General features: G+C 36.1%; 1 protein-coding gene across 6 annotated transcripts in view; it reads left to right on the top strand.

The window, feature by feature from the left end:
- slc22a18 (solute carrier family 22 member 18) overlaps nt 1-25,848 on the top strand; it is a 226,705-nt gene that overhangs the window by 51,229 nt on the left and 149,628 nt on the right. For all 6 annotated transcript variants that reach the window (XM_069900925.1, XM_069900928.1, XM_069900917.1 and 3 more), the window contains 2 exons: nt 13,498-13,607; nt 15,031-15,141. In XM_069900925.1, coding sequence (XP_069757026.1) covers nt 13,498-13,607; nt 15,031-15,141 — 221 coding nt within the window. The remainder of the gene's footprint in view (nt 1-13,497; nt 13,608-15,030; nt 15,142-25,848) is intronic.

Genomic DNA, 25,848 nt, shown 5'->3' with positions numbered 1-25,848 from the left:
AGGGAAGAGGTGGAGAATTAGTGAGTATTAGATGGACACCAAGGAAGATTAAATGACACAAGGGGTGATTGTACTAGCAAAGAAAGGGTGGTGAAGACTTGTTAATCACAGGTGATATGCCCAGGGTAGATGTGAGTAGGAGACAAATAAGATAATGCAGGAGCGTTGAGATACAATCCAGAGAAATCAGATTATGCTCATGCTGGAAATTTGAAATAAAAATGGAATGATTGAAAATCCTCAGTGGATCAGGCAGCAGCTAGTAACAGAGAAAAAAATGCCAACATTTTGAAGTGATAATCTGTGATCGAATCCAACCAGTTCTGTTATTAAAAAGGTTCTTGCTGAGGAATTGAAGGTGAATGCCTGACCTTCTGGTCTATGCATTGTAATTTCCTTGCTCTTGATTTTTTTGATATAGGTCTTGATTTTATGTATTTCTCTGAATCATTATTTGTGGAATAAAGGTTTAAAGGTGAAATTAGTGAGCATTTGGAAAACTCAGGAAATTATATTAAAAAAATCTTCATTTTGCTAATAAAGAGATTCCTTGTGTATCTGGTTTCAATTCAGGATTTTTTTTTGATTTAAAAGGTATTTTTCTTAAGTTTTATATTATCTAATTATGTATTTCCTCCTTTATATGATTCAACATTTGTCAATTAGTATGATAATGGTATTCAGTGTTTTTTGAGACTTGTTTGTTGACAATTATCTCATGTCTTTTGAACAGTTATCAGTGAAGTTTAATTTACCAAATTCATAATTTTTTAGATACTTGCAGATCAGAAATTTTTTATAGGCTCAATTCCCAAATTTTCCAATGACTTGTGAATCAAACATGCTGGATGTAATTTTCAAATTACAACCCTTCCCAGAAGGGTTTAATAACCTTTATATATGATATACTTTCAAAATCATGTCAAGTTTCCCTTGATAAGATTAAAAGAGCATGATCTACAGTTTTCTATCTCAGACAAAAATTGGGATTTGATTCTTAAATTAGTTAACACTTCTTCAAAATGTGCTTGACATTCTCTTTTTCAGTTCAAGGTTGTAATGATGAGGAAGAAACTTTGATACATATGTTCTGGTCTTATCAAGTTCTTGAACCTTTCTGGAAGGAGATTTTTCATGTTTTGTCAATAATATTATGTGTAATCTTGAACCTTATCCTTTAATGGCTTTGATGGTGTGTTAGATGACATTAACGAGTTACTTTTTTCATCTGATCGTCAAGTCATATTATTTACAACTCTTATGACATGAAGAGCTATCCTACTTAGATGGAAAGTTCCTTTTCCACCCACTTGTACTCAGCAGTTATTGCCATGTCATGTTTTGTTTTAATTTAGAAAAGATCAGGTGTTCTGTGTTGAATACTAACAATAATTTTCATAAAATTTGGAGTTCTTTTATGGACTATTTTCATGCTAATTAAATCAGTTTGGTTGATCATTGAATATATTTATTTATGTATAAGGTTTTTCTTTCAGTCATGTTTTATAGATTCAGCAAAATTATACTTAATAAAATTTAATTTTATGTCAAAACATCCTATTTTTTCAGTGGGGGTTAAAAAAAAAGAAAATAGCAAAATTGCATATTTCTCGATATTCCATATTTATTCTTCAATTGGAAAAAAAGACATTAACTGACCTTGTTCATAAAAAAATGGAATACAGGGATATTTCTGATGTGCCTGTAATGTCACTAAAATTGTCAGGGTTAAGCATGTTTTTTGAGCAAAGTGTGAGCTGCATACCAGTTGGCAGTCCTGATGCAATGCTGCAGCCTGGATTGGACTTGATTCTGATAGCCATCCTCATCGTCCCCTTGTTTTTCCTTCAGGTGTGTTTACTGATCATGCTTCTGTGGTTGCCATGGAGCCTGAGGCCGAGCACTGCAGCCATCCCATGAAGCAGAGTAAGCTGCTAGCAACTGTTGTCACTGACCTTTTTAACTGTTTTTAGAAATCCTGACAGTTAAAGGCATTAGAAGGAACAGTGCAAATAGATTTAAACAAATAATAAATATACTTTTAAATGGTTTAAGGCACAGTCAAAAAACATAAAGTAAAATTTTTAAAAAATAAACAAATCATTTAGCCACATTAACCTTTTTAATTAAGATCAGTTTCTCCATTTAGATGAATGGGGACGCACTTACCATAGCCGTTGTGGTCAGTATTTTGACATCTGTTCTCCAGCTCAACTCTGACTTCCACTTTGTAATGTACAAGCACAGAATTCAAATGAACCGAGCCACAAGGTGAAACACAAAAGCCTGCAGAGCTGTGATTGTAGTAAAAACACGCTGGAGGAACTCGGCCAGTCTTGCAGCACCCACAGGAGAAGAAGATATATTACCGACGTTTTAGGCCTGAGCCCTTCTTCAAGGTATAAGCAAAGAACAGGAAAGCGTCAGCCTAAAGACAAGAATGGGAGAGTGAGGAGTCCAGACCAACAAAAGGTGTTAATTGGATATGATAAAAGGACCAGGCTTCAGTATTGTAGGATTGCCAGTTGTGAAGCAAGCGAGCTTTGTGCACTAAGGGATCAACTTGTAAAGTCCAGAGATTGTGCTGGATGGGGGTGAGAGGACGGAGACTGAGATTAGCCTAGTTTTTTTTGTGGAAGCAGGTGAAGCACTTCTTCCTAGCCCCACAATAATATTTTTTTTAACTGTCTCTTCCAACAACCTGTTGATACTGTGGCTATGCTCAGTTGAGTTAGGATGTTCATTTATATTTTAAAAGACCTATTAGCTGATGTAGTTAGGTCCTGGTGAAGATAGGTTACATGTAATTCTCAGGAAGGGAACAGTCATTAGCCCCTTTCCAGATAACAGTAATTTTTATTGTAATATGTTCTGTTTCAAAGCACTTGGAAATTAGATAAATGGCTGGTTTAAAAGAAAAGGATGAAGGAGGACATCTCTTGAAAGTACAGGAGCAAATTAATACCACCTGAAACATAAAAATTGAAGCTGTTGGAATTTTGAGGAAGCAATGAGAATGTGGAGAAGCTCAGTGGGCCCCTGCAGCACTCATGTGCAGCAATGGTCAATGTTCTGGATCGGGACCCTTTATTGAGAAATTAATATTATGTTATGTTTTATTAATAGGAATGATCGATTTCTACAAGGTAATGATTAAACTTTAAAAAAAGGCCATGAATACATCTAGAAAGTATACATTTCAAATTCACCACAGTTTTTATTACCAGAGATCGGAGGCAAGATATTAGAACTAAAAATCAACTTAGAAGTTTAATGGAGATTTGCAGAATAGTGGAAGAGGAAAGATACTTTCTTCCACATGGACAGAAGAGTCATTCAAATAAATGCTTTGAGATTTGGAGCATTGAAATATTTTGACGGAGCAATTGAGGCAAGGACTGCATTCTTTTTTCAAGGAAAAGTAGATAAATATTTGAGCTGGAGGAAAATATAGAGCTCTGGAGAGAATGAAGAAGTGTTAATTATTTTGATAAATACTTGACAGAAACATACAATGTATGATCTCCATCTGTCCTGTAAACTTTACTAGTGTGTAGTGTGAAATGTGTGGATTAATTTAACATGGCACAATTGGGCATAAATACAATTGAATGAAAACACCATTTGTTTGTGTTAAAAATAACTAATTTTAGAAACAGTTTATCTTTGTGTCATGTGATGTGTTTGTGGCCATTGAGGTGTTGGGATAGGAGTCACCGTTGGTTTTGACTGCTGAGTAGCTCACAGTTCATTGTACGTATGTTTGGATTTCTATTGAGTCAGATGGCTAATGGTTTGTGTCAAGGTTATGAAAGATGGAGGGTGGAGGGAGGAAATGGTACATCCTGAACATGTAATGCTGTGCTTTGCCTGTATATAATTAGCCTCAGGAGGTTGGAGTCAATATTAAACCACTTCCTGGCACTTACACACTCAACAGCAGGAGTATTTTTAAATGGTAGGAAACTGGCAGGATGAACTGTTTACCCTACATGTGGGGTTTTGATATTAAAAAATATCCTCCTACGCCTGATGTTTCCTTCCTGAATGTGACCTTTTCATAAAATAAAATTATTCTTCTCTCACTTGTTTCCTCTGTCATTGCTTGCTGGAGAATCTTGCTGGTATCCTGTCCAAGTAAACTTTCTTAGGATAAAACTCAGAGACTAATACCAGGCTATTCCCTCATGGGAGAGGGAGTGCTGGTGATTTATGAATATATTTAATATGATTCTAAGTAGTTAGTGTAAATCTTATATAAGATGCAGTTCTGATTTCTCTATTGGAAAGTTAATATATTGCTGGCCAATATTTATATCTGAATATATTTTGGTGATGAATGTTGTAATTTCTGGTGTTGAACTGTAAAAACAAGCACAAAAAAACCAAACTTTCATTAATACTAACAATGTTGATGACTTAAAATATAAAGGCAACTTCAATAATTCTTGTAGTTCTTGTGAGCTTGTTCCAGGTCAAAACACTTTCTCACATTAATTTCACTGGACATAAAAACCCTTAGCTATTGAATACAGAAGAAAAAAGCAGAACAGTATTTTTTGTCACTAGCACAGTAAGAGGGAGATAAGAGAAAATAAAGAAAATGATGTATATTATTAAAACTTAGGATGACAAAATGCAAAATACTTGAAAACGTGTCCTCCAGTTATTTTCTAGGGATCGTATTGAGCAATATACCTGCCCTTCAGTCATAAGAGTTAAAAATAAATAACTAATCAGAGGATAATTATCAATTGTACATAGGAAATGGGTGATTATCAATGGAAATCCAGGGAGGTGATTGTTTGGGGGTGGAGGAGAAGGAATTGATTAGATAACCAGACTATAGCTGCTGTACTGATGTCTAAATCATTTTAATACTGTTTTTTGTTGGCCTCCGAGTTGATGTAACCACATAACTATGGATCGTCTAAGAATCCTAATACATTGTGGAGTTCAGTGATTTATTGGAACATCTGCTTTCAAGGATTCATTACTGCATTAGGGCAAGTTCGACCATATTGTGTGTCTTGAAATGTTGATCAAATAATGAACTGAAGGTGTGATTTTTCTCACAGTCTGTTTACTAGGTTTGTTCCTATATCTAAATGACTAAGCTGTATAGGAACGGAAGAATATTGACATCACTGAGGGAGCCAAGCAAGGAGTAATGTCCCTAATAGAAGGTGTATTGTAGCATGCATTCAGTTTCTAACTTTTTGGTGTGTGGTAAATAAACTAAAATAAAAACACAGTATTCCACAATCAAATAGCAAAGAGCAAGAGTGGGAAAGAGTTCAGCTTCATATCAAATTTCAGAAGTTAATTTTTGTTGGTTTGTGGCCAGTTGTGGTTGAAGAAGCTGGTAAACAGGGATTTTAGGACATCATTGAATTGGTGAAAAGTATTTGCATTCGACAGGAAAGACATGCAAAGTGCAATAGTTGAAAATTCAATTTCTGACTGAATTCTGCCATAAATTTTACATTGGAAGTTGTTCCAGAGTGGAAAAGTCACCTTTAGTGGCAAAGCCACTGTTATTAAGTTAGTTCTCTCATTGCAGTTTATTGAATGTGCTGTGTGTCAATATTTGCTGCATTTGCTTACAACACGTAACAAAATAATTAATTGGCTGCAAAGTACCTTGCAATTTGTATATCTTTGATATCTTGCAATATAAATGTAACTTCAAAAAACTTCCTTAATCATCCTAATGTCAAGTCATAAATCTTTTCCTCCAAGTATTTCTTAGTTTATTGTGACTGGACTTCCATGGTGTATTTTTTAAAAGACTTTGTGTGCCTTGTTTCTGGGTGCCTGGAGCTCAGGTTCACGAATGGAACAGACAGAAGGCTATGCGGCTACAGTGGTTAGAGGAGAGCAGGAGGTGATGGAATCCACAGACGATCAGTCTCTAAAGGGACTCTATTTGCTTCTGTTTCCCTTCTTGGTAGAGGTGCCAGGCAAACAAAAGAAAATGATTTTGTTCATTTATGTACTTGATAATAAAGGAATCTTGAATCTTAAAACCATAGGAATCAAAAGCTGCAGATTTTGGTCTGGAATTGTACTGAATTGGTCTGAGGACAAAAGAGGGTGCAGATTAGATACAGTGGCCAAACAGATAGTGAGAAAAATCATACTTTCAGTTAATTACTTGATCAACAACATGTCTCTTTTCAAGATGCACCTTATTGTCAAGCTTACCCAATTGCACTCATTGACAATGATGTCCCAATAAATCACTGTATCTCCATTATTTATATCTGAATTCAATTAGATAATCCAATGTTATGGGCAAGAGTGGCTGCAAACTAACGTGAAGGAAATGGAAGAAACATACATGAGCATTCCATCAGCTATGGTAGTGGGGAAATCGTGCTTCCAGAAAAAGGAGGACATATCAGAAGCTTTAGTGCCTAGATGTGGCAAAAAGCAGAGACATTGAGTAAAGGGGATGACATCCTTTCTGAAAGCAGAGTGAGAGGAGTTGTAAGCGAACACCCCCCCCCTCATTTATCCCCTTATTGCCTAACATCCTCTATCCCATCCCCTTACATACAGCTATTTATTAACGATCTTCACCATTCCCTCTCAGTCCTGATACAGGGTATCCTACACCCTCTGCCTTAACTGAAGCTGCTTGACCTGCTGAGTTCTTCTAGTGTTTTGATTTTATTCTGAATCGACTTGAGCTACAACAATAATATCAGTGACTGTGGGATAAGTGGAGGTGAAATTAACTAGGGTCTTTCTCGTGAGTTATGCTCTCTGCAGTCATAACCACGTCCAATGAAAGACAGGATTTACTTTATAATTTACAATTTTATTAAATCCACTGATGCTCATTCTTTGGAGAGGTGTTGTGAGTTCAGGATAGATTGACCCTTATATGCATGGCAAGGAACTTTGTGCTCCCCACTCACTCCATGACGGAACCATTAATGTGTATGAAGAATGGTCAACCTTTCCACAAATATCTCCTTTGTCTTGTCCATGTTGAGATTTAGGTTGTTATTCTCACACCATTTTATGAGTCTTTCAACCTCATCTCTGTAATGTGAGAGGAGTTATAAGCGAACCACCACCCCCCCCATAATCCCCATTTGCCTAAAACCCTCTACCCTATCCCCTTACATACAGCTATTTACTAACAATCTTCATCATTCCCTCTCAGTCCTGATACAGGGTATCCTATTACAATTGTTGCTGATGAGGCCAACTATTGTTGTATAATCTGAAAATTTGATGACAGTTGGAACTGAATCTGGGTGTGCAGTCATGAATGGTAATGGACTGGGCATGCAGCCCTGAGTTGTGCCATTGCTTAGCAAGATGGGGTTTGAGGTTTTTCTCCCATCCAGACAAGCTGTGGTCATTCCATCAAGAAATCCAGGATCTAGTTGAAGAGAGGGGTGACGAGTCCAAACAAAGGCACTTTATCCACCAGCCTCTGAGGTATGATCATGTTGAACACCAAGCTGAATTCAATGATTAGTCTGACGTATGAGGTCTCATTCCCTAGGTGGGTCAGGATGAGGTGGAGAGTCAAGATTATTGAATCATCCTTCTGTGGACCAGTTTGAATGATAGGCAAACTGGAACGGGTTCAATGCCTCTGCAAGGTGAGCTCTGATGCATTCCATCACCAGCTGTTCAAAGCATCTCACGATCATAGACGTCATTGCCTTCAAGCGGTAGTCATTTAGTCTGCACATTTAAATGATTATCGCATACAACTAGTGGCAATTTAGTTTGTTGGCTAGATCTGTGCAGTGGAGGGCGACTGTAGTGAGATGCTACATCAGTTGAAGCTAAATGGTGAATCTTGGTTGAATGGATGATAAAGCAGAGAAATGTCCTGTATCATAAGCTACAGCATGGTGGAGCACATATTGTCGTAGCTTGCATGTGATCATCCCAATCGGAATGTGAGACAGACCATCAATGAGAAGCCACTCAATGAAATCATAGCCAATGGCACACTCATCTTCAGAACACTATTTATCTTATATTCCCTATCCCTGGATACCTTTTCAGAAGGGAGTGGAGACAAATAATCCCAGAGATCAATGTCCAAGTGAAATGTAGATGTTGTGGATACTTTACTTCAAGAAGTTTGTGAATTTTGGCAAGTGGTTAAGATCAGCAAATGCATTTTTCAAATACAACTCATACCTAGCATTCATGTGGTATATCACACCCTTCCTCTCAGCAATGGTACACACCCATTATCATTCAATTGGATGTGCACCTCACTAAATGCTCAACCATGACAGAAAAGGAGGGCATTGAATCCACTGAGTCAGTGGTAGCTCTCTGAACAATGCCAAAAATTCCATCAGTTTCACCACTAATTTCCCTGTTTGTTTTTCTCATAAGCCCATTCAATTTCACTTTGCTTTATTGACCACACATTATTTGTTGGGCGAGGTGGTGCACAAATAATCATGGCATGAGAAAAATGGTCTGAGTGTACATTTCCACATCATGATAGCAGACAGCTTGGATAGGAACCTGTCAATTATGGTTTCCCTTTGCACCTGCTCCCTTTGTCCTTCATGATAGTAGGTGTGGTATTCTTGGGAGGTGTTGTTTGAGTGCATTGGGCAGTTAACTTATAAAGGGTGCACCCTACAGCCACTGTGCAGCAGTCATGAGGAAATGAGTAGCAAGGATGATGGGATGTGATTAAGTGGGTTGTTTTATCCAAAATGGCATTTAGCTTGAGAGTTAAAGGCACTGTACTCATTCAGACTCCTGACGTCTCTTGTTGACAGTAAAAAAAAAGACTTGGGGGTATCAGGAAGTAATCATGCATCTTAGAATACACAGTTCTGAACTACTCTTGTACTCACAGTATTTATGTGCTAGGTCCACTTGTGTTTCTAATCAGTGATCTCCTGGAATATAATGCCAAGAACCTAAGCAGTGATAATGTCATTGACTGTCAAGGGTGGATGGTTCAAATCTATTGGTGTGTAGGGATGGTCATTGCCTGGTACTTTTGTGGTGCAAATGTTATTTGCTTCATTTCAGCCTACACTTCAATGTTGCTACTGAGTCTTTTTTCATTACTTAGTTACTTGTTGTGTTCTATGTTCTCAAATTTCTGTGGCAGTTTCATTAATAAGAAATACGAGTTAATTTTACCATAGAATTATGGAATTATTAAAACATTTCATTCACATCCTTTTTAAATCTTTTGCTGAAGACTTTATTTGTGGTCCTTGAACTATTTTCTCATGGGATCAACTCTTTATTTGCCATATCCAAACCAGTCATGGTTTTTATTTTCAAAATTTATTTATAGTATCTCCATACATTCATTTCAAATTGACTTAGTATAATATTACATAATAGATACTAAATAATTTTCAAATTTTCACCCCCCCCCACCTCCCCTAACCCCTTAGGAAACCACCTTGTGGTGGTTAATTCCCAAAAACCCAAATGGGTGTGGTATAAACCACAAGTGGCATATGACATTCAGGAGCAGAAGTACCACTCCCTCCCCCCCCCACCAGGCAGACAAAATACACGTATAAACCGAAAAATCATCATTTCTTATATCCATAAAACCCCGGTCCATCAATTTAACCAATCTTATTCATAAACTCTTTTTTTTTGAAAATCCAAACTTGATATTAAATTTTGCACCCTTTCCACCCTCCCAACACTGAGTTAAACATTGTTTACAATCAATAAAAGTTTTTTTTTAATTTTTTTTTCAAGTCTTCCTGAATTTCATCCACTGAATTAAAACACCTCTGAACATCCCAGTTCAACACCGAATCTTCCATTCTTCTCAATCTCAAGTTGAATTTGTAGCTTACTTTCAAAAAAAGTTTTTTTCAAATCTTTTAAAATTTTCTTGAACATAATTCCTTCGGTCTTGATCAATGTTATTCATAAGTTCTTTCTTCTGTGTTTCCCAATTTAATACCAAATTTTCCACTTTGTCAATCTTCTCAATGTTAAGTTGAAATTATTGTTTATTTTCAAGAAAAACTTATTCAAAATTTTTAACTCTTCTTGGACATTGCTCCTTCGACTTTAATTTTATAAATCATCAATCTTGTTCATAGTTTCTTTCTACTGAATTTCCAAATTTAATAATAAAGTTTCCGTTTTTTCCAATTTTCTCAATATTAAACTGATCTTGTTGTTTAGTTTAAAAAAAACCTTTTTAAAACTATTAAAATCTGTTTGCAATGTATGCATACTCACAGATAATAAATTCACTCTTCCAATATTCCATCCAAAAAAAATCACTGATAAACCTTATTGCAGGTCAAGGAGTTCCATATATATGTTTATCTTCAGAAAACATTTCAAATATTTCAAATCAACATTCGTCGCCATCTTTCAAAAAGGAGTCCGAAATCAACTTTAGTAAGTTCTGTTCTTGAGAAAATTCCAGCACCAACTCCGGCTCTGTCTGGGCAAATAGGTCAAATTTCTTCCAAAGTCAAAGAATGTAATTTTGTTCTGTATTTATAGATAATAAATTCATCCTTCCGATATTCCATCCAAAAAAAGTCACTAATAAACTTTAATGTTATCTGGATTTTTAAAACTCACGGGCAACCAATGCCAATTACTGCAATTTATCTTCATAAAACATTTCAAATCAATATTCATCACCATCTTTCAGAGGGGTGTCCAAGACCAGCTTATCCGACAGTCCAATTAATGAGCTCCGTTCTTAAAAAAATTCCAGCCTTGACTCCGTGGTTCTGTCTGGGCAAGTAGGCCTAGTTTCTTCCAAAGTCGAAGAGTGTAATTTTGTTCTGTATTTGAACTCTATTTTCCTTAATCTTTGTTGCCATTTTAAACTAAAAACAATTGATAAACAAAACAAAGACTTTTAACAGAAAAGAAATATTCTTAAAATGGGTATTTATATAACTGCCTGGGGGAGACCGGGAATGCACGTCCGCTCCCTACGCCATCTTGCCACGCCCCCCCCCCCAGTCATGATTAATAAGGCTTCACTGTTCCCTTCTTTCTGGGCTGACAGTAAAATGTTGACTTACAATGTTTGTGCCTTTTAATAATTTGTCAAAGTAAAGATTTGTCACATGTAAGAACAGTTTTGATTGAAAATGGCACAACTATCACCGGACATGTGTAGATGAGTATGCGCCTTCTCGTGTATTCAGAGAGAACCCTAACCAAAAGCCATGGATGAGCCAAAGGATTTATAGACTGCTGAGGGCTAGATCGATGATGATCTAGAACTCTATAGGAAGACTAAGTATGACCTACAGAGGGCTATCTTAACAGCAAAGAATCAATTCTGAGTGAAGTTAGAAACAGAATCAGATACACGCCAGCTTGGGCTTGCAGGCCATTACATCTTGCAAGGTGAAACCTAACATCATAAATGGCTGTGATGCTTCATTCCTTAATGAGCTGAACAACTTTTATGCTCACTTTGAAAAGGAGAATTCAAAGGTACCAATGAGAATCCCTGCAAAAGCTGACGACTCTATGATATCTGTTTCAGAGTCCAACATGTTAGGTCTGCATTGTTCATGAATGAGTGAGACAAACACCAGACTGAGTCGAAATCAGGGTTCTTTGTTCTTTATTACCGGATTGTAACACTTGCGACTAACAAAGTTAGTCGGAGAATGCATTCTGCCGTTATCAGCAAAATGGTGATTTTTTATACCCTTGGATACATGCTTAGAACATCATCATATCATTACTTGTCCAATGACTAAAACTGTTGCTATCCTTTCCCTGCTAGCTTCCTGCCTCTCAATCCATCAATGTCTCTCTTATCTTGTAAGTACAAGGATGCATTCTGTTACTCCTTAGTACTGGGTGACTCCTTCTCCGGTCCCATCTCATGATGTTTTACCTAACAGGAGTACAAGGACACCTCCCCTTCTTGTTACTGCCCTGTACAGGGTAACTCCCTACACATTCCCATCTCATGATGTTTTACCTTACAAACATCAGAATCCTTGCATGGCGTCAGACCCTGGCAAGGTGCTAAAAATATGCGCCAGCCAACTAGCTGGATTGTTCATGGACATTTTCAATTTCTCACTGGTAAAGTCTGAGGTTCCAACCTGCTCAATCATACTGGTGCCCAAGCTGCCTCAAGGACTATTCCCCAGTAGCATTCACACCTATTCTAATGAAATGCTTTGAGAGGTTGGTCAGAATTAACTTATACCTAAGCAAAGACATGGACCCTCTGCAGTTTGCCTATCACCACAGTCATACCATAGCAGATTCAATCTCCCCTCAGCCCTGGATCATCTGGACAACAGCTATACATATATCAGGTTGATCTTCATTGATTATAGCTCAGCTTTCAACACAATCATCCTTTCAGTTCTGGTCAGCAAGCGTCAAAACCTGGGCTTATGCACCTCCCTCTGCAACTGTATCCTTGACTTCCTCAATGAAAGTCCACAGTCAGTACGAAGAGGAAACAACATCTCCCCTTCACTGATGATCAACACAGGCACACCTCAAGGAAATGTGCATAGCCCACTGCTCTACTCTTTCTACAACCATGACTCTGTGGCCAGGCCCAATTCCAATGCCAACTACAAATTTGCTGATGATATCCCGGTTGGTGGCAGAATCACAGTCAGCAATGAGGAAAAGTACAGATAGATCAGCTAGTTGAGTGGTGTCACAACAACAACCTTGCACTCAACGTAGTAAACTAAGGAATCGATTGTGGACTTCAGGAAGGGGAAGCCAGGAGAAGGCAAACCAGTCATTATCGAGGGGTCAGGAGCACAGAATTTGAACAAATTCCTGGGTGGCAATATCTCTGAAGACCTTCTTGTTGATGCAATCATGAAGACACGCCAGCAGCTATATTTCACTAGGAGTTTGAAGATATTTGGTTTGCAAAAAAGATTGTTGCAAATTTATACAAATGTACTGTAGAGAGCATTCTGACTGGTTGCATCACTGTCTGGTATGGAGGTGCCAATGCACATGACAGGAACAGTGCGGTTGTAAGTTTGCCCAGTGCCATCATGGTCTCCATTCAAGAGGTGATGCCTTGAGAAACCAGCCAATTCATGCCATTTTCTCACTGCTACCATCAGGAGGAAGGTACTGGAGCCTAAAGACACACTCAATGTTACAAAAACAGCTTCTTCCCCTCTGCCATCAGATTTTTGAATTGACAATTAACATATGGACAGTAACTCACTTTTTCTTTGTTTTGCACTAGTTCTTAATTTTTTTCAAATCTTGTATTTAAGGAATTGTAATTTGTCATAATTTTGCACCTTGTTCTGCACAACACAGCTGCTACAAAACAATAAAATTCATGTTGCATGTTCATGACAATAAATCTGATTCTGAGAATCAATATGATCTGTATCAACCCCTTTGTGCCAATGATCTAAGTTGTTCTGATCAATGTCTTTGCATAATGTTTAATTGATGACAGATGTATGATGCAAATTTGAAAATCCAAATTGTTGATTTAACCTCTGTTGCCTCCTTTAGGGATCCAGTTGCAGCCTACGTTGCAGCAGCTGGTTCTGTTCTGAACGCCATTGTCGTAATGAAATACATCCCAGAACATACCAAATCCTTGACACAAGAGAAAAAACCAGGTCAGCTGAATTTTATGTATGTCACAGCACAGAACCACCATGGCTAACAAATTTTGTGTAAATCTATAATCTTCATATTTCTGTCCTATATTTTCTTGTTTAGATGTTTTCTTGCCTTGACCTTCCTATCCAAAAAACTTTTAATTTATAGGGATCGAGATGCTTACAAATGTTTAATCAGATCATTGGATGTCATCAAATGGTGTTTGACTCACTGTATCTGTGCTATCTCTTTTAAAGAGCTGTTCAGTTTAATCCCAGACCCTATTTTGTTCCCATAATCCTGCAAATTTGTTCACTTAATGTATGTGTCCAATTGCCATTTGGTTGTTCCTGTGGAATCCAATTCCAGCATCGTGTTAGGTAACACATTCCAACTCCTGACAACGCCCTCTGAAGAAAACGTTCTAATTTCCATTCTAATATTTTTGCCATTTATTTTAAATCTTTAGCATCTGGTGATCAACCCACTTGCCAGAGTAAACATTTTTTGAACCTACTCAATTCAATGGACCTCCAATCGAGGAGATCTATTGAAACCAAATATTCAGCTTTCAACTCCTGCCAGACAGCACTTGCAGGCATCCATCCACAGGAACTGTCCAACAGGGATTGATTAGTTCAGCCAAGAATATGATGACTGTTTAATTTTTTTCCACTGTTAACCAATACTGAGGTCAATGCAATGATATTTTGCTTTGGCTCAGCAAAGAGTAGGATGTGAACCTGAGCTATTTTCTCTCAGATGTTGCTTTGAAAATTATGGGAGATGCTAGGCCAACTTAATCTTTTAAAACTGAGGACTGAAGATATTTATCAAGCTCTCAAGGAAATGGGACAAAGATGAATTAAACGAGATGTTGCCATTCCGTATAAAATTCCTGACAACAGATTAACTGCAGAAGATGCATTGTCTGTTCCTATTTCTATAATTTAATTTGTATTGCTCAGTAGTACAAATCACCACTTTTCTACTCCAGATTACTGGAAGGTCCTTTTTTTTTCCAGTATTAAGCAACACTGTGATTGACTTTTGCACAGGAATTGTGAATAGCAAATTGTGAAATTGAATTAAAGTTTGCTTTTAAATGGCTGTTTGGTACGCCAAAGAAGTTTAGATATTGTCAACCCAGCACATTGTAAACTTGCATTACTTTGACAGTTTCAATCAGAGAAGATGTGTGAGAGATACCCCTCTGTCCAATTCGAGTTGCGTTGTAATAAAATAATGATGAATTTAGCTGTAGGATTTGTGGGAAACCATGTAGAATAGAATATCCCTTATTTAATTTCTGGAATATGCTGTAAGAGAAGAAAGCGAGGTAATCAACAAAGGGATGAGTGGTAAAAAGTACACTAGTGAAGGTGTAGGTATGAAGTAGATGCAGATCAATCAGTGGTGACATATTCATTTCAATTTCAGAAAAAACATCCAGTAAGAGCATTTTCAGTCTGAAAAAAATCTTCACATTGCTGAGCATCCCTGGAGCTGCAGAAATACTTGCCATTAAAACAATTATTGGACTGCCCATGGGTAAGTTATCTTTCATTATCTATATGAACATAGAAAATAACTGCATTTATGTCTGACTATATGACTTCAAAGTTCAATGTTGCTCAGCACATAAATATACAAAATGTATTTTTGTTTGCCTCATAAAGGCACATGAAGATGTACTAGTGGTTCAGCACCCCTATTAAGAAGAGAAAGAGAAGCAAATTAAGACCCCTCTGAGAGATTGAGTGTCTGAGGATCCCACCATCTCCTCTGATGCTGCCGACTCCTGTGGTCCCTAACCTCTGTAGTACAGCCTCCCATCCATTCCTGTTGAGAACCAGAATTCCAGGCATCCAGGTGACCCTCTTCCACCCTTGGTTCCAACTCCCTGATATGATTAGAAAGCTGTCAGCACCCAAGGCCCTTTGGGAGCCTTGCTCACCATCAGTATCCTCATGAATCCCAGTCCTGATACTTAGTTCCCATAGATGAATCTCCAGTAGCCCGCAACCCAGTGTAAGGATTTGGCCACTGAACCCCTCACTGGTCCGTTGCTGTGGTCTTATACCCTGTAAAGTCCTTTCCCAGCCTTCTTGGGAGAGAGATGTTCTCCCAGTCTGGTGCCCTGCATTGGTCTGCTGCTCGCTTGGAGTTCGCAACCCTTGTGATCTGGGCTGCCAAGCATGGATCCTTCTCATTGAACGTGGACCTCCATGGGTTCTCTAATGTGAAGGGGAGAAAAACACTGGCTTCCCCATTCTATAGGTGGTCGCTCTATTGTTACTGTCAGGCGTGGTGACCGGGCAGTAGAATCCTAGGAGGTGCACACTGGAAGACACGCCTCCACTCCTCCAGCACCACCTTCTATGACATCACTACTCTATTTCTGCTTTCTCACCATACCCCTTGATCCCTAAGGCTACATCCAACTCCCTTTTGAATGTATCTAATGAACTGTTGTAGGTTCTAAGTAAAAAGGTTTCTCCTTGTCTCAGTCCTAAATGGCTTATTCCTTATTCTTAGACTGTGACCCCTTATTCTGGATGTCCCCTATATCGGGAACATACTTCTTGCATTTTTCCTGTTGTCTAATTTTGTCCAATTATTATATTACTCAATAAGTTCCCTTCTCATTCTTCTGAATTCCGATGTGTATAGCCCCAGTCTGTTTCAATATTTTAATTGAATTTTATAATAATAATACAGAATGTAGAAGCCATATTTATCTAAGTAGAGGTAAAATGAAAAAAAGAAATATTCAAAAGAAAGAGATATAAGAAAATCTGTTATATATAAATTAGATATCATAACAATCAAACAAAAAAAGGAAATAATCAAGTAATAATTTAATCAGTTATAACATGTAACTAATTAAAATATATATTTTTAGAAAAAAGGTAAATTAATACCATACAACAAATTCTACCCTCTTCCATTTCGGTTATTTGGTAAATACATACAGTTTCACTACCACTTTAAAAAAAAACCCATAAACTCACAAGACAAGATCTAAATGGTTTTATAGATTATAAAAAACAATAAATTTGAAAAGTTTAAATCCGTTACATTGGAGGAACATTTGATTTTTTTTTCCAAAGTTAGACAATTAAAGGATTAAGTATAAAATTGATATTAAGATAAGGTACGAAAGACATTTTCCCAAAATTTGGAATGGAAGGAACAAGACCAAAACATATGTTCTTCAGTCTTCCATCTATCAAAATTCGAAGAAATATTAGGATAAAATTTAGCCAATTGAACTTCAGAAAAATAGGTTCGATGTACTACCTTAATTGTAGAAGTGAATGACAGGCACATAAAGAGTAGGAATTTACCAATTTTGAGATAGAATCCCATGTAGTACTTGAGATTGAGAGCTGAAAATCTTGCTCCCGTGACTTTTTAATCTTATCTAGGGAGTTATCCTTTGACCTTAATAGTAAATCATATATACCGAATATAATCTTATTTTTGACATGTTAAAATTATAAATCATCCCTATTGTATTTATAGCAAGGTGCTGAGGAAGCCTCAACAATAGTGAATTCAAAATCTCCTAGTTTGTAAGTATCTAAAGAAATGATACTTAGGTAAAAGCAGTATCTTGCACAGAAGGTGGAAAAGATAATTAAATAATAATGGGCTAGTAAGTAAAATATATGAAAATGAAAAGATTTTCAAAATTGAAACCAATTTCTCAAAGTATGTTTATCAACAAAATTATCAATTAAATGGTGCTCCAAGTATCAAAATAAGAGAATATTTTTTAGTGGAATTAATTTCTAAATTAATCCAATTTGAAAGGCATCTATTCCATCCTTACAATGAATCCAAAAAATGATACCTCTAATATTAACTTGCCAATAATAAAATCTAAAATTATGTAAAGCCAAACTACCTTTTTTTTAAGGTTTTGAAGAAAAACTTTATTAAGATGAGGACACTTATTTTTCCAAATATATAAGGAAATAATTGATTCAAGAGAATCAAAAAAAGTTTTAAAAACAAAAACAGGAACAGCTTGAAAAATGTACAAAATTTAGGTAAAATATTTATCTTAATAACATTAATTGGCTCAATTAAGGAGACCACTGAGATAGACATCTTAACATGATTCAGTAAAGTAAGAAAATTCTATTTAAACAAATTATTAGAAATTTTTAGCTATTTTAAAAGGCAAAGCAGTACCTAGAGAACCAGAAGAGTTTAATACAATCAACTTGCTTTTCTGAAGATTTAATTTATAATACTCAAAGAATGAGACAGGAGGAGAATAGTTAATAAATGATGGATATTAAACTGTAAATAATGACCCTTAATAAAATTGGCCAAATTGATGAAGCAATGGATGGAATTGAATGATCAGGATCTGAAATGTACAACAAAAGATCATCCACATATAAGGAAATCTTATGAATGCTTCCACCTCTTAAGATTCCAAAAATATTATTAGATCGGTGAAAGGCCACTGCTAATAGTTCTAACGCCAAATTGAATAACAAAGGGCTAAGTGGATCGGTGAAAGGCCACTGCTAATAGTTCTAACGCCAAATTGAATAACAAAGGGCTAGTTCCACAGTAAAGATTAAAAGGTTTGGATTTTAAAGATTTTGAGGCAACAGGAGATAAATATATCAATTTAATCCAATTGATAATTTTAAGGCCATAATTAAATTTTTCTAACACATTAAATAAATAGTCCTATTCCACCCTGTCAAAAGTTTTTTCAGCATCTAAGGAAATAACACACTCAAAGGATGAGACAGGAGGAGAATGGAGAATATTCAATAAGTGACGGATATTAAACTGTGAATAACCACCCTTAATAAAATTGGTTTAATCTTCAGAAATAATAAGAGGCATAATGTTTCCCAACCTACAGGCCAATATTTCAGACAAAGCATCAGCATTCAAAATAGAAATTGGCCTATATGAACAATCAGCTAGATCCTTATTATTTTTGGAAATAAGTGAAATTGAAGCTTCAGTAAAAAGTAGCAGGTAAATACCCAACAGTAAAAAAATTCAGAAAAAAACCCAATCTAAATAGGGTGCCAATGGTTGAGAGAATGTTTTGTAAAAAGCTGGGAGGCTGTTTGGAACTTTGCCAGATTATAAAGAGTTAATTACTGCAGTTATCTCCTCAGAAGAGACAGGTTTTTCCAACACTGTCTGGTTTACTAAAGAGAGCAAAGAAACAGTCAAATTATCTAGCAATTTCTCCATAAGAATTGAATCTTTAAAGGTTGGAGTAAAATTATCAAAACACTTAATTTACCTCCACATGTTCAGTAGTAATAATCCCATTATTTTTACAAATGTCTGAAATAAGTTGCTCAGCAGTGTAATCTTTCAGTTGACTATCTACTAGCTTTCCTGCTTTATCACTGTGAATATAAAATTTAGATTTACTGAGCAAAAGTTGAGTCTGAATAGGATACATAAGAAGTAAGGCATATTTAGTTTTTAATTCAACCCTTTTTTTAAAAAAAGCTCAGGCTTCAAGGCCACAGCATACTGTTGATCTATGAACTTTATTTGATTGGCCATTTCATCTTTCTCCAAATTGGCTTTCTTATTCACATTAATCATAAATGAAATAATTTGACCTCTAATATACGCTTTAAAAGAGTCCCATACTACCAAACCAGAGACCTCCAAAGAGGAATTATTTTCAAAAAAGAAAGCAATTTGATTTTTAAGAAATTCAAAAAAATCAGGATCCGTCAATAAAATATAATTGGCTTATTCCTTAGACTGTGGCACCTTGTTATGGACATCACCTACATCAGGAACATTCTTCTTTCAGTCTTCCTGTTGTCTAATTCTGTCCAAATATTATGAGTCCATGAGTTCTTTCTTATTCTTCTGAATTCCAATAGTATAGCCCCAGTCTATCTAGACTTTCTTCACACATCAGTCCTGTCATCCCAGGAGTTAGTGTGGTGAATCTACGCTGTATGTTCTTTTCTCAGATTATGAGACCAAAGCTGTACACGATACACAAGGTGTAGTTTCACCAAGGCCTTTTTTGTCCACAGTAAGACCTCCCTGGTTCTACATTCGAACTCTCTCACAATAAAGGTCAACATAGCATTTGCTTTCTTCACTGCTTGCTGTATCTACATTCAAACCTCCAATGAGTGATGCACCATGACATGAAGGTTTAGTTCGATCTCCCCTTTTCTTAATTTGTCAGTATTCAGGTAAAAATCTGCTTTCCTATTATTTATACACACACACACACACCCACACACATCCTCTTACACACTCCACACCCCCCCACATACCCCCTCTACACACACACACAACTCTACATCCCCCACACGCACACAACTCCACACCCCACCCCACACACACAACTCCACAGCCCCCCCCCCACACACACAAAACTCCACACTCCCCCAGCACGTGTGCACACACACACACACACACTTACTTTGATCACCAAATACATCACATCAACTGATTCACCATTGTCTACTGAACTGGTTACACCCTCAAAAAATTCTAAATTTGTCAAGCATGATTTCCATTTTATTAGTTCATGCTGCCTTGGGTTAATCCTGAAACTCCTCTTTAATAATTTACTCCAATATTTGCTCCACCACTGAAGTCAGGCTAACTGGTCATTAATTCCTTGATTTCTCTCTCCCTCTTAAAATAAACAGCCCTCTAAGCCAAAGAAACTGATCCAGAATGTTGGATCTAAAAGAGCCCAGGAATTGCATACCTTGTCCCTACTAGATGATTGTGTCAGGCAGGCCTTTAGCTAAAATTTTCAACATTCAGATGTATTGTCAGAGTATAAACATGACATTGCATTAATCCCTGAGATTCTTTTTCCTGTGAACAAGGCAGAATTACCACTTATTGGTAGCGCAAAAAAAACTGGACTCAACGTAAACATGTAAACAAATAAAGAAATATAAACAGACTGTACAAAAAAAAATCATACTGAGAGAAAAAAAAAATCAGTGGAGTGCAAAAGTAAGAGTCCTTAAATAAGTCCCTAATTGCGTTTATTGTTGAGGAACCTGGTGCTGTGAATCTTGTGGCACCTGTACCACTTTCGTGAGAATAGACGTGGGCTGCGTGAAGTGGATCCTTGATGATTGGTGCTGCTCTCCATTGGCAGCATTGCCCATAAATGTTCTCAATGGCGAGGAGTGTTTTGCTTGTGAATCCTCCATCTGGTAGTGGTCTGTGTCCACTACCAGATGGAGCCTGAGAGTGACTTGTCTGTAACATCAGGAGTTGGTTCCAACCATGTTAGGAGCCTAGTAAGGTGATGTACACATCTATTAGAATTGAGGGAAACATCCAGTAAACTCAACAAAAAGAAATCTGAAGAGGAATAAAAAGTGTGGTCAGCAATCTGTGGTACAGGACATGATGTTTACTTCTCAGAATGGGGGAATAATCAAAAGACATTATTACTACTGCTGAACACAATCTGCAAAAATAAACAGGTTTGGACCAATCTTGAGGCAGCAGTTGTGAAGATTTCTGTCAGGGTTCATTTAGAGATGCTGGAAGTAAGTGGGGGGAAATATGGCAGAGATCTTCTGTAGTTTGGAAAAGATCGGGCAAGCCAGATGATGGGAGTTTTTGTTCATACAATCACAGAATGGTCCAGTAAAATATTAATCAAAAGCCATTCAGCCACCATTTCTATCAGAGCAATCCACTTGTACCCCTTCCCAACCATCACCATGCCTATCAGAGCAATCAAAGCAGTCCCATTACACCTCCCCTTATTGTTTTGTATCACTCATTCCTTCTCACATATTCATCATTGCCTCTTTCATTCTTTTTCCATTTACTTCCCAAGCCAGTATATTCTTTAGGATGTGAGAGGAAAATGGAGAACCTGGAGAAAATATGCTCAAAAGGAGAGTATTCAAACTCCATAGGCACAGCACTCAATGTCAGACTAGAACATGAGTTACTAGAGTTGACTGGCAGCCACACTACCTGCTGTGCCACACTGCTTCTCTGTGTCACTGTTCAAATATGCAACAATTTGAAGAAGTGTTTTTGGAATAATTAGTCCAGACCTCCAACCAACTCTTCTTCCTGCACAATTCCTCGGGGTTGAGGATGACAAGTTTTTATAGGCTATGGGATGTTTGATGAAATCTGTGTGGAACCACAGACTCTCCCACAGGTGAGGCAGAAAGTGATTGATAAGATTGTTTGGGAGGTTCTACATTTCTGTTTGCTTGCATCACTTGTGTATCCGCGGGAGTGATTTACTGCATCCAGTACTTCTCTTGTGACTCTCTCTACATTGGAGAGACTGGGCACAGACTGGGAGATCGCTTCGTGGAGCACCTTCACTCTGTCCACACCAGTGACAGGAATCTCCCAGTGGCCAACCATTTCAATTCTGCATCCCACTCCCATACTCGCATGTCTGTCCATGGCCTCGTGTATTATCCCAACAAGACCACTTGTAAATTAGAGGACCAACATGATTTTCTGTTTGGGCACTCTCCAACTGGATATCATTAACATCGGCTTCTCTATTTTCTGCTATCCTACTCTCCATTCTCTCTCCATTCCCTTTCCCTTGTCTCCTTTCTCTTAGTTGTCACTCCCTTTCCTCTCTGTACACTGAGCCATCCCTCATCTCTCTGCTTGCTGCCGTGTCCTCCTTCTCTATATCAACCCACCCTCCTGTCTTTGGGATCATGCTTTTCCCCCACCTTCCCCCCCCCCCACCCTTTTATTCGGATGCTTGCCGACATTTTTCCATACCTTGATGGAGGGATCAAGCTGAAACATTGGTTATGTATCTTTATTTTTGCTATATAAAGTTCACTGTTTGACCTGCAGAGTTTCTCCAGTATTGTGTTTCTACTTGGCTTTCATATACTTCTGGTGAAGTGGCTTGATGGCCTCAAGAGCCAGGAATTCCCACAAGTTAATGCCAATGTTGCTTTTTTTTAAAGGAGGTTTTGTGAATGTGCTTGAATGCTTTCTAGACTAAGCTAGAAATCTCTTGTTGTGAGAGAGCATAGACTGCTTTGGAAATCTGTTGTTAAGCATGCCCACCCATCAATGCTATTTCAAATTAATTTCTCTTAATTATTTTTTCAACTTTCTATAATTGATCAAGCCTTCTCTTTTTGGAAAGGTAAAGGAATTTTTTTTTTTCAGATTTGTTCATAGATATCTTTTGAACAATTATCTAATAAATATAATTTACCTGAGTCATATTTTTTAGATACTTCCAAATTAGAAATTTTCTGAATACTTTATTGCTCAACTGTCTAATATTGAACCAACTGGACTTAGTTGATACTTTTCTTCATTTGAACCCTTTTCATAAGGGTTTAATAGGTAACATTTATAATGTTATTGCAATCAAATTCTAATGATAAAAATTAAAAGGGCTTGGAAAGAGGAACTTCAGTTACATCTTCCAGAGGAATTATGGTGAATATTTTTGGATTGGTTAATACCTCTTCAATATGTGCTTGTCATTCTTTGATTCATTTTAAAGTGGGACATCGGGCTCATATGTCAAAAGACAAATTGGCTCGTATATTTTCTTTTTTTTCCATAACTTTATTTATTCGTTCAACAAAGTTATTACATACAATAAGGAAAATACACATTATGAACAATAAATTTTTTTTTCTTTATAGATATATAAAAAAAAAGAAAAAAGACCCCTCCCCCTCCCTCAGCCAACTCTCTTTAGGAAAGCCAAAGAAAGAGAAAAGAAAACTGAAATATATTTACTAAAATCTAATCAAGGTAAATCTAAATGTAAATATTCTAAATATAAAGACCACTTATTAAAAAAAAGAATAATTATTATATAAGACATACATAATTTTTTCCATTACTAAACAAGTTTTCATCTCATTATGCCATCTATTAATATCAATCACATTAGCATTTTTCCATGTACTTGCTATACATTTTTTTGTAACAGATAAAGCTAAATACACAAAAGCAATCTGAAATTTATCTAATCCTAAATCTTTCAAAGGATTCAACTTACCCAACAAAAATATTGTTGGATCCAGAGGTATTTTGATCTTGTACAAATGTTCTAAAAACAATTGAATTGCTTTCCAAAAAGATTGTATATGTACACATAACCAAACACCATGAAAAAAAATTCCAACCGAATTACCACACCTAAAACAAGAATGATTCACTAAAAGCATATTTTTTAACTTTTGAGGTGTTAAATACAATTGATGTAGAAAATTGTAATTAACCATTGCATAACGAACATTTATCAATCTAGTAACACTATCATGACAAATATCTAACCAGTCATCCTCAGAAAAAAGTAAAGTTAATATCCCTTTTCCCATTTAATCTTAGATCTATTCCATCCCTTTTTTTCCATACTTTCCTGTAATATTTGATACATCAATGAAATATATCCCTTCTTTGGTGCAATCACAAGAAAAGATTCAAATTTAGTCAATTTAGGTAAAATCATATTTCTACCAAATATTTGTTTTACTAGAAATCGAAGTTGATAATAAACAAATAAAGAATTCTCATTAATACCAAAATCTTCCCTCATTTGATTAAATGATAAAAATTGACCTTCTTTAAAACAATCCCCCAAGTTTTTTATAACTTTAGATTTCCAATATAATAAACATTGATTATACATTGAAAAAGGAATAAGTTGGTTATTATATATCAGTGTTAAAGTCAATAATTTACCCTGAGAACCTATCATTCTATTTTTCCTCATCCATAACTTCATTAAATGTTTTAGTATAGGCACATTATATTGTTGTAATAAATTTAAATTCCACCGAAACAAAAATTGATGTATTTCAAATTCAGAAATATTTCCCATCTCAATTTTAGCCCAACTAGGGGGCTGTTCCAAATCCATTAATAAATGAATAAATTTAAATTGAGCTGCCTCATAATAATTTTGAAAATGTGGTAAGCGTAATCCCCCTAATGCATATTTCCAGGTTAACTTGTTCAAAGCTTATAAAAATTCCCTAACCATTTTATTTAAATATCGAAAAAAATTCTTATTAAGAAAACACGGAATTCACTGAAACATATATTGTATACATGGAAAGATATTAATTTTGATTGTATTTATTCTTCCAATTAAATTTATAGGAAGATCCTTCCACTTAATCAAATCAGCTTTGATCTTTTTCATTGATGGTACATAATTTAATTTATATAAAGATTGATAATCAACATCCACATTTATACCCAAATATTTAATTCGATCAGTCCACTTCAAATTAATAATATTCTTATAAACTGAATAATCTTCTTCACCTATTGGTAAAATTTCACTTTTTTCCAATTAACTTTATATTCAGTCAAAGATCCATATTGTGTTAAACATTCCTTCAAGTGTAAAAGTGACTGAGCTGGGTTTGTTAAATACACCAGTACATCATCAGCAAATAAATTAATTTTATACTCCTCATCTAAAACTCTCATACCTTGTATCTGTGTATTTTGTCGTATCAACTGTGCTAAAGGTTCAATTACTAACGCAAACAAAGCTGGAGACAAAGGACAACCTTGTCAAGTTGAATGAGTTAATTTAAAAGGTTCCGAGGTCTGGCCATTTGTCAATACCCTGGCTATTGGTTTATTATATAAAGCTTTAATCCAACCAATAAAAGAAGGACCAAACTTAAATTTCTCTAAGACTTTAAATAAAAAGTTCCATTCAACTCTGTCAAAAGCCTTTTCTGCATCAAGAGATATCACCATCGGATGGTCATTGGCAAATAATCTGTGTCCTGAATGCGATATCATCACTACAAGATTGCTAGACTGATAGTAACTTAATGTATTTAAGCACCTGGCAATAATTGCTTTGGTCTTTTCAGTTTAATAGCATAGAAGACAGCAGAAATAATTTAACATTATTTACTAAGTGCTGCTTACGCAAAGGATTATCATTATTAGACTCATTCTATTTTTCCCATTGTCTCTCTTCAAAAGGCAACTTGTAATAGTGAGACTAAAGAAATGAGTGCTGGTTTTTAAACTTTATTTATTTGAAAAATAATTAGTAATAATACAACATACATTCAATAAAAACAATTTTATGTAAGTATATATATAAAAAAATCCCCACCCACCCTCCCACCCCGTCAGCCAGCTCTCTTAATGAGAGCCAAAAAAACTAAAACTAAAAACTAAGAATGTATAATAAATCAAAATATATCTAAATGCATATATTCCAAATATGATAACCACTTATTAACAAAA

This window comes from Narcine bancroftii, chromosome 1 (assembly GCF_036971445.1).
Source record: "Narcine bancroftii isolate sNarBan1 chromosome 1, sNarBan1.hap1, whole genome shotgun sequence".
Classification (NCBI taxonomy): domain Eukaryota; kingdom Metazoa; phylum Chordata; class Chondrichthyes; order Torpediniformes; family Narcinidae; genus Narcine; species Narcine bancroftii.
Note: the sequence above shows the minus strand (reverse complement) of the source record. Positions and strands in the feature narration are given on the sequence as shown.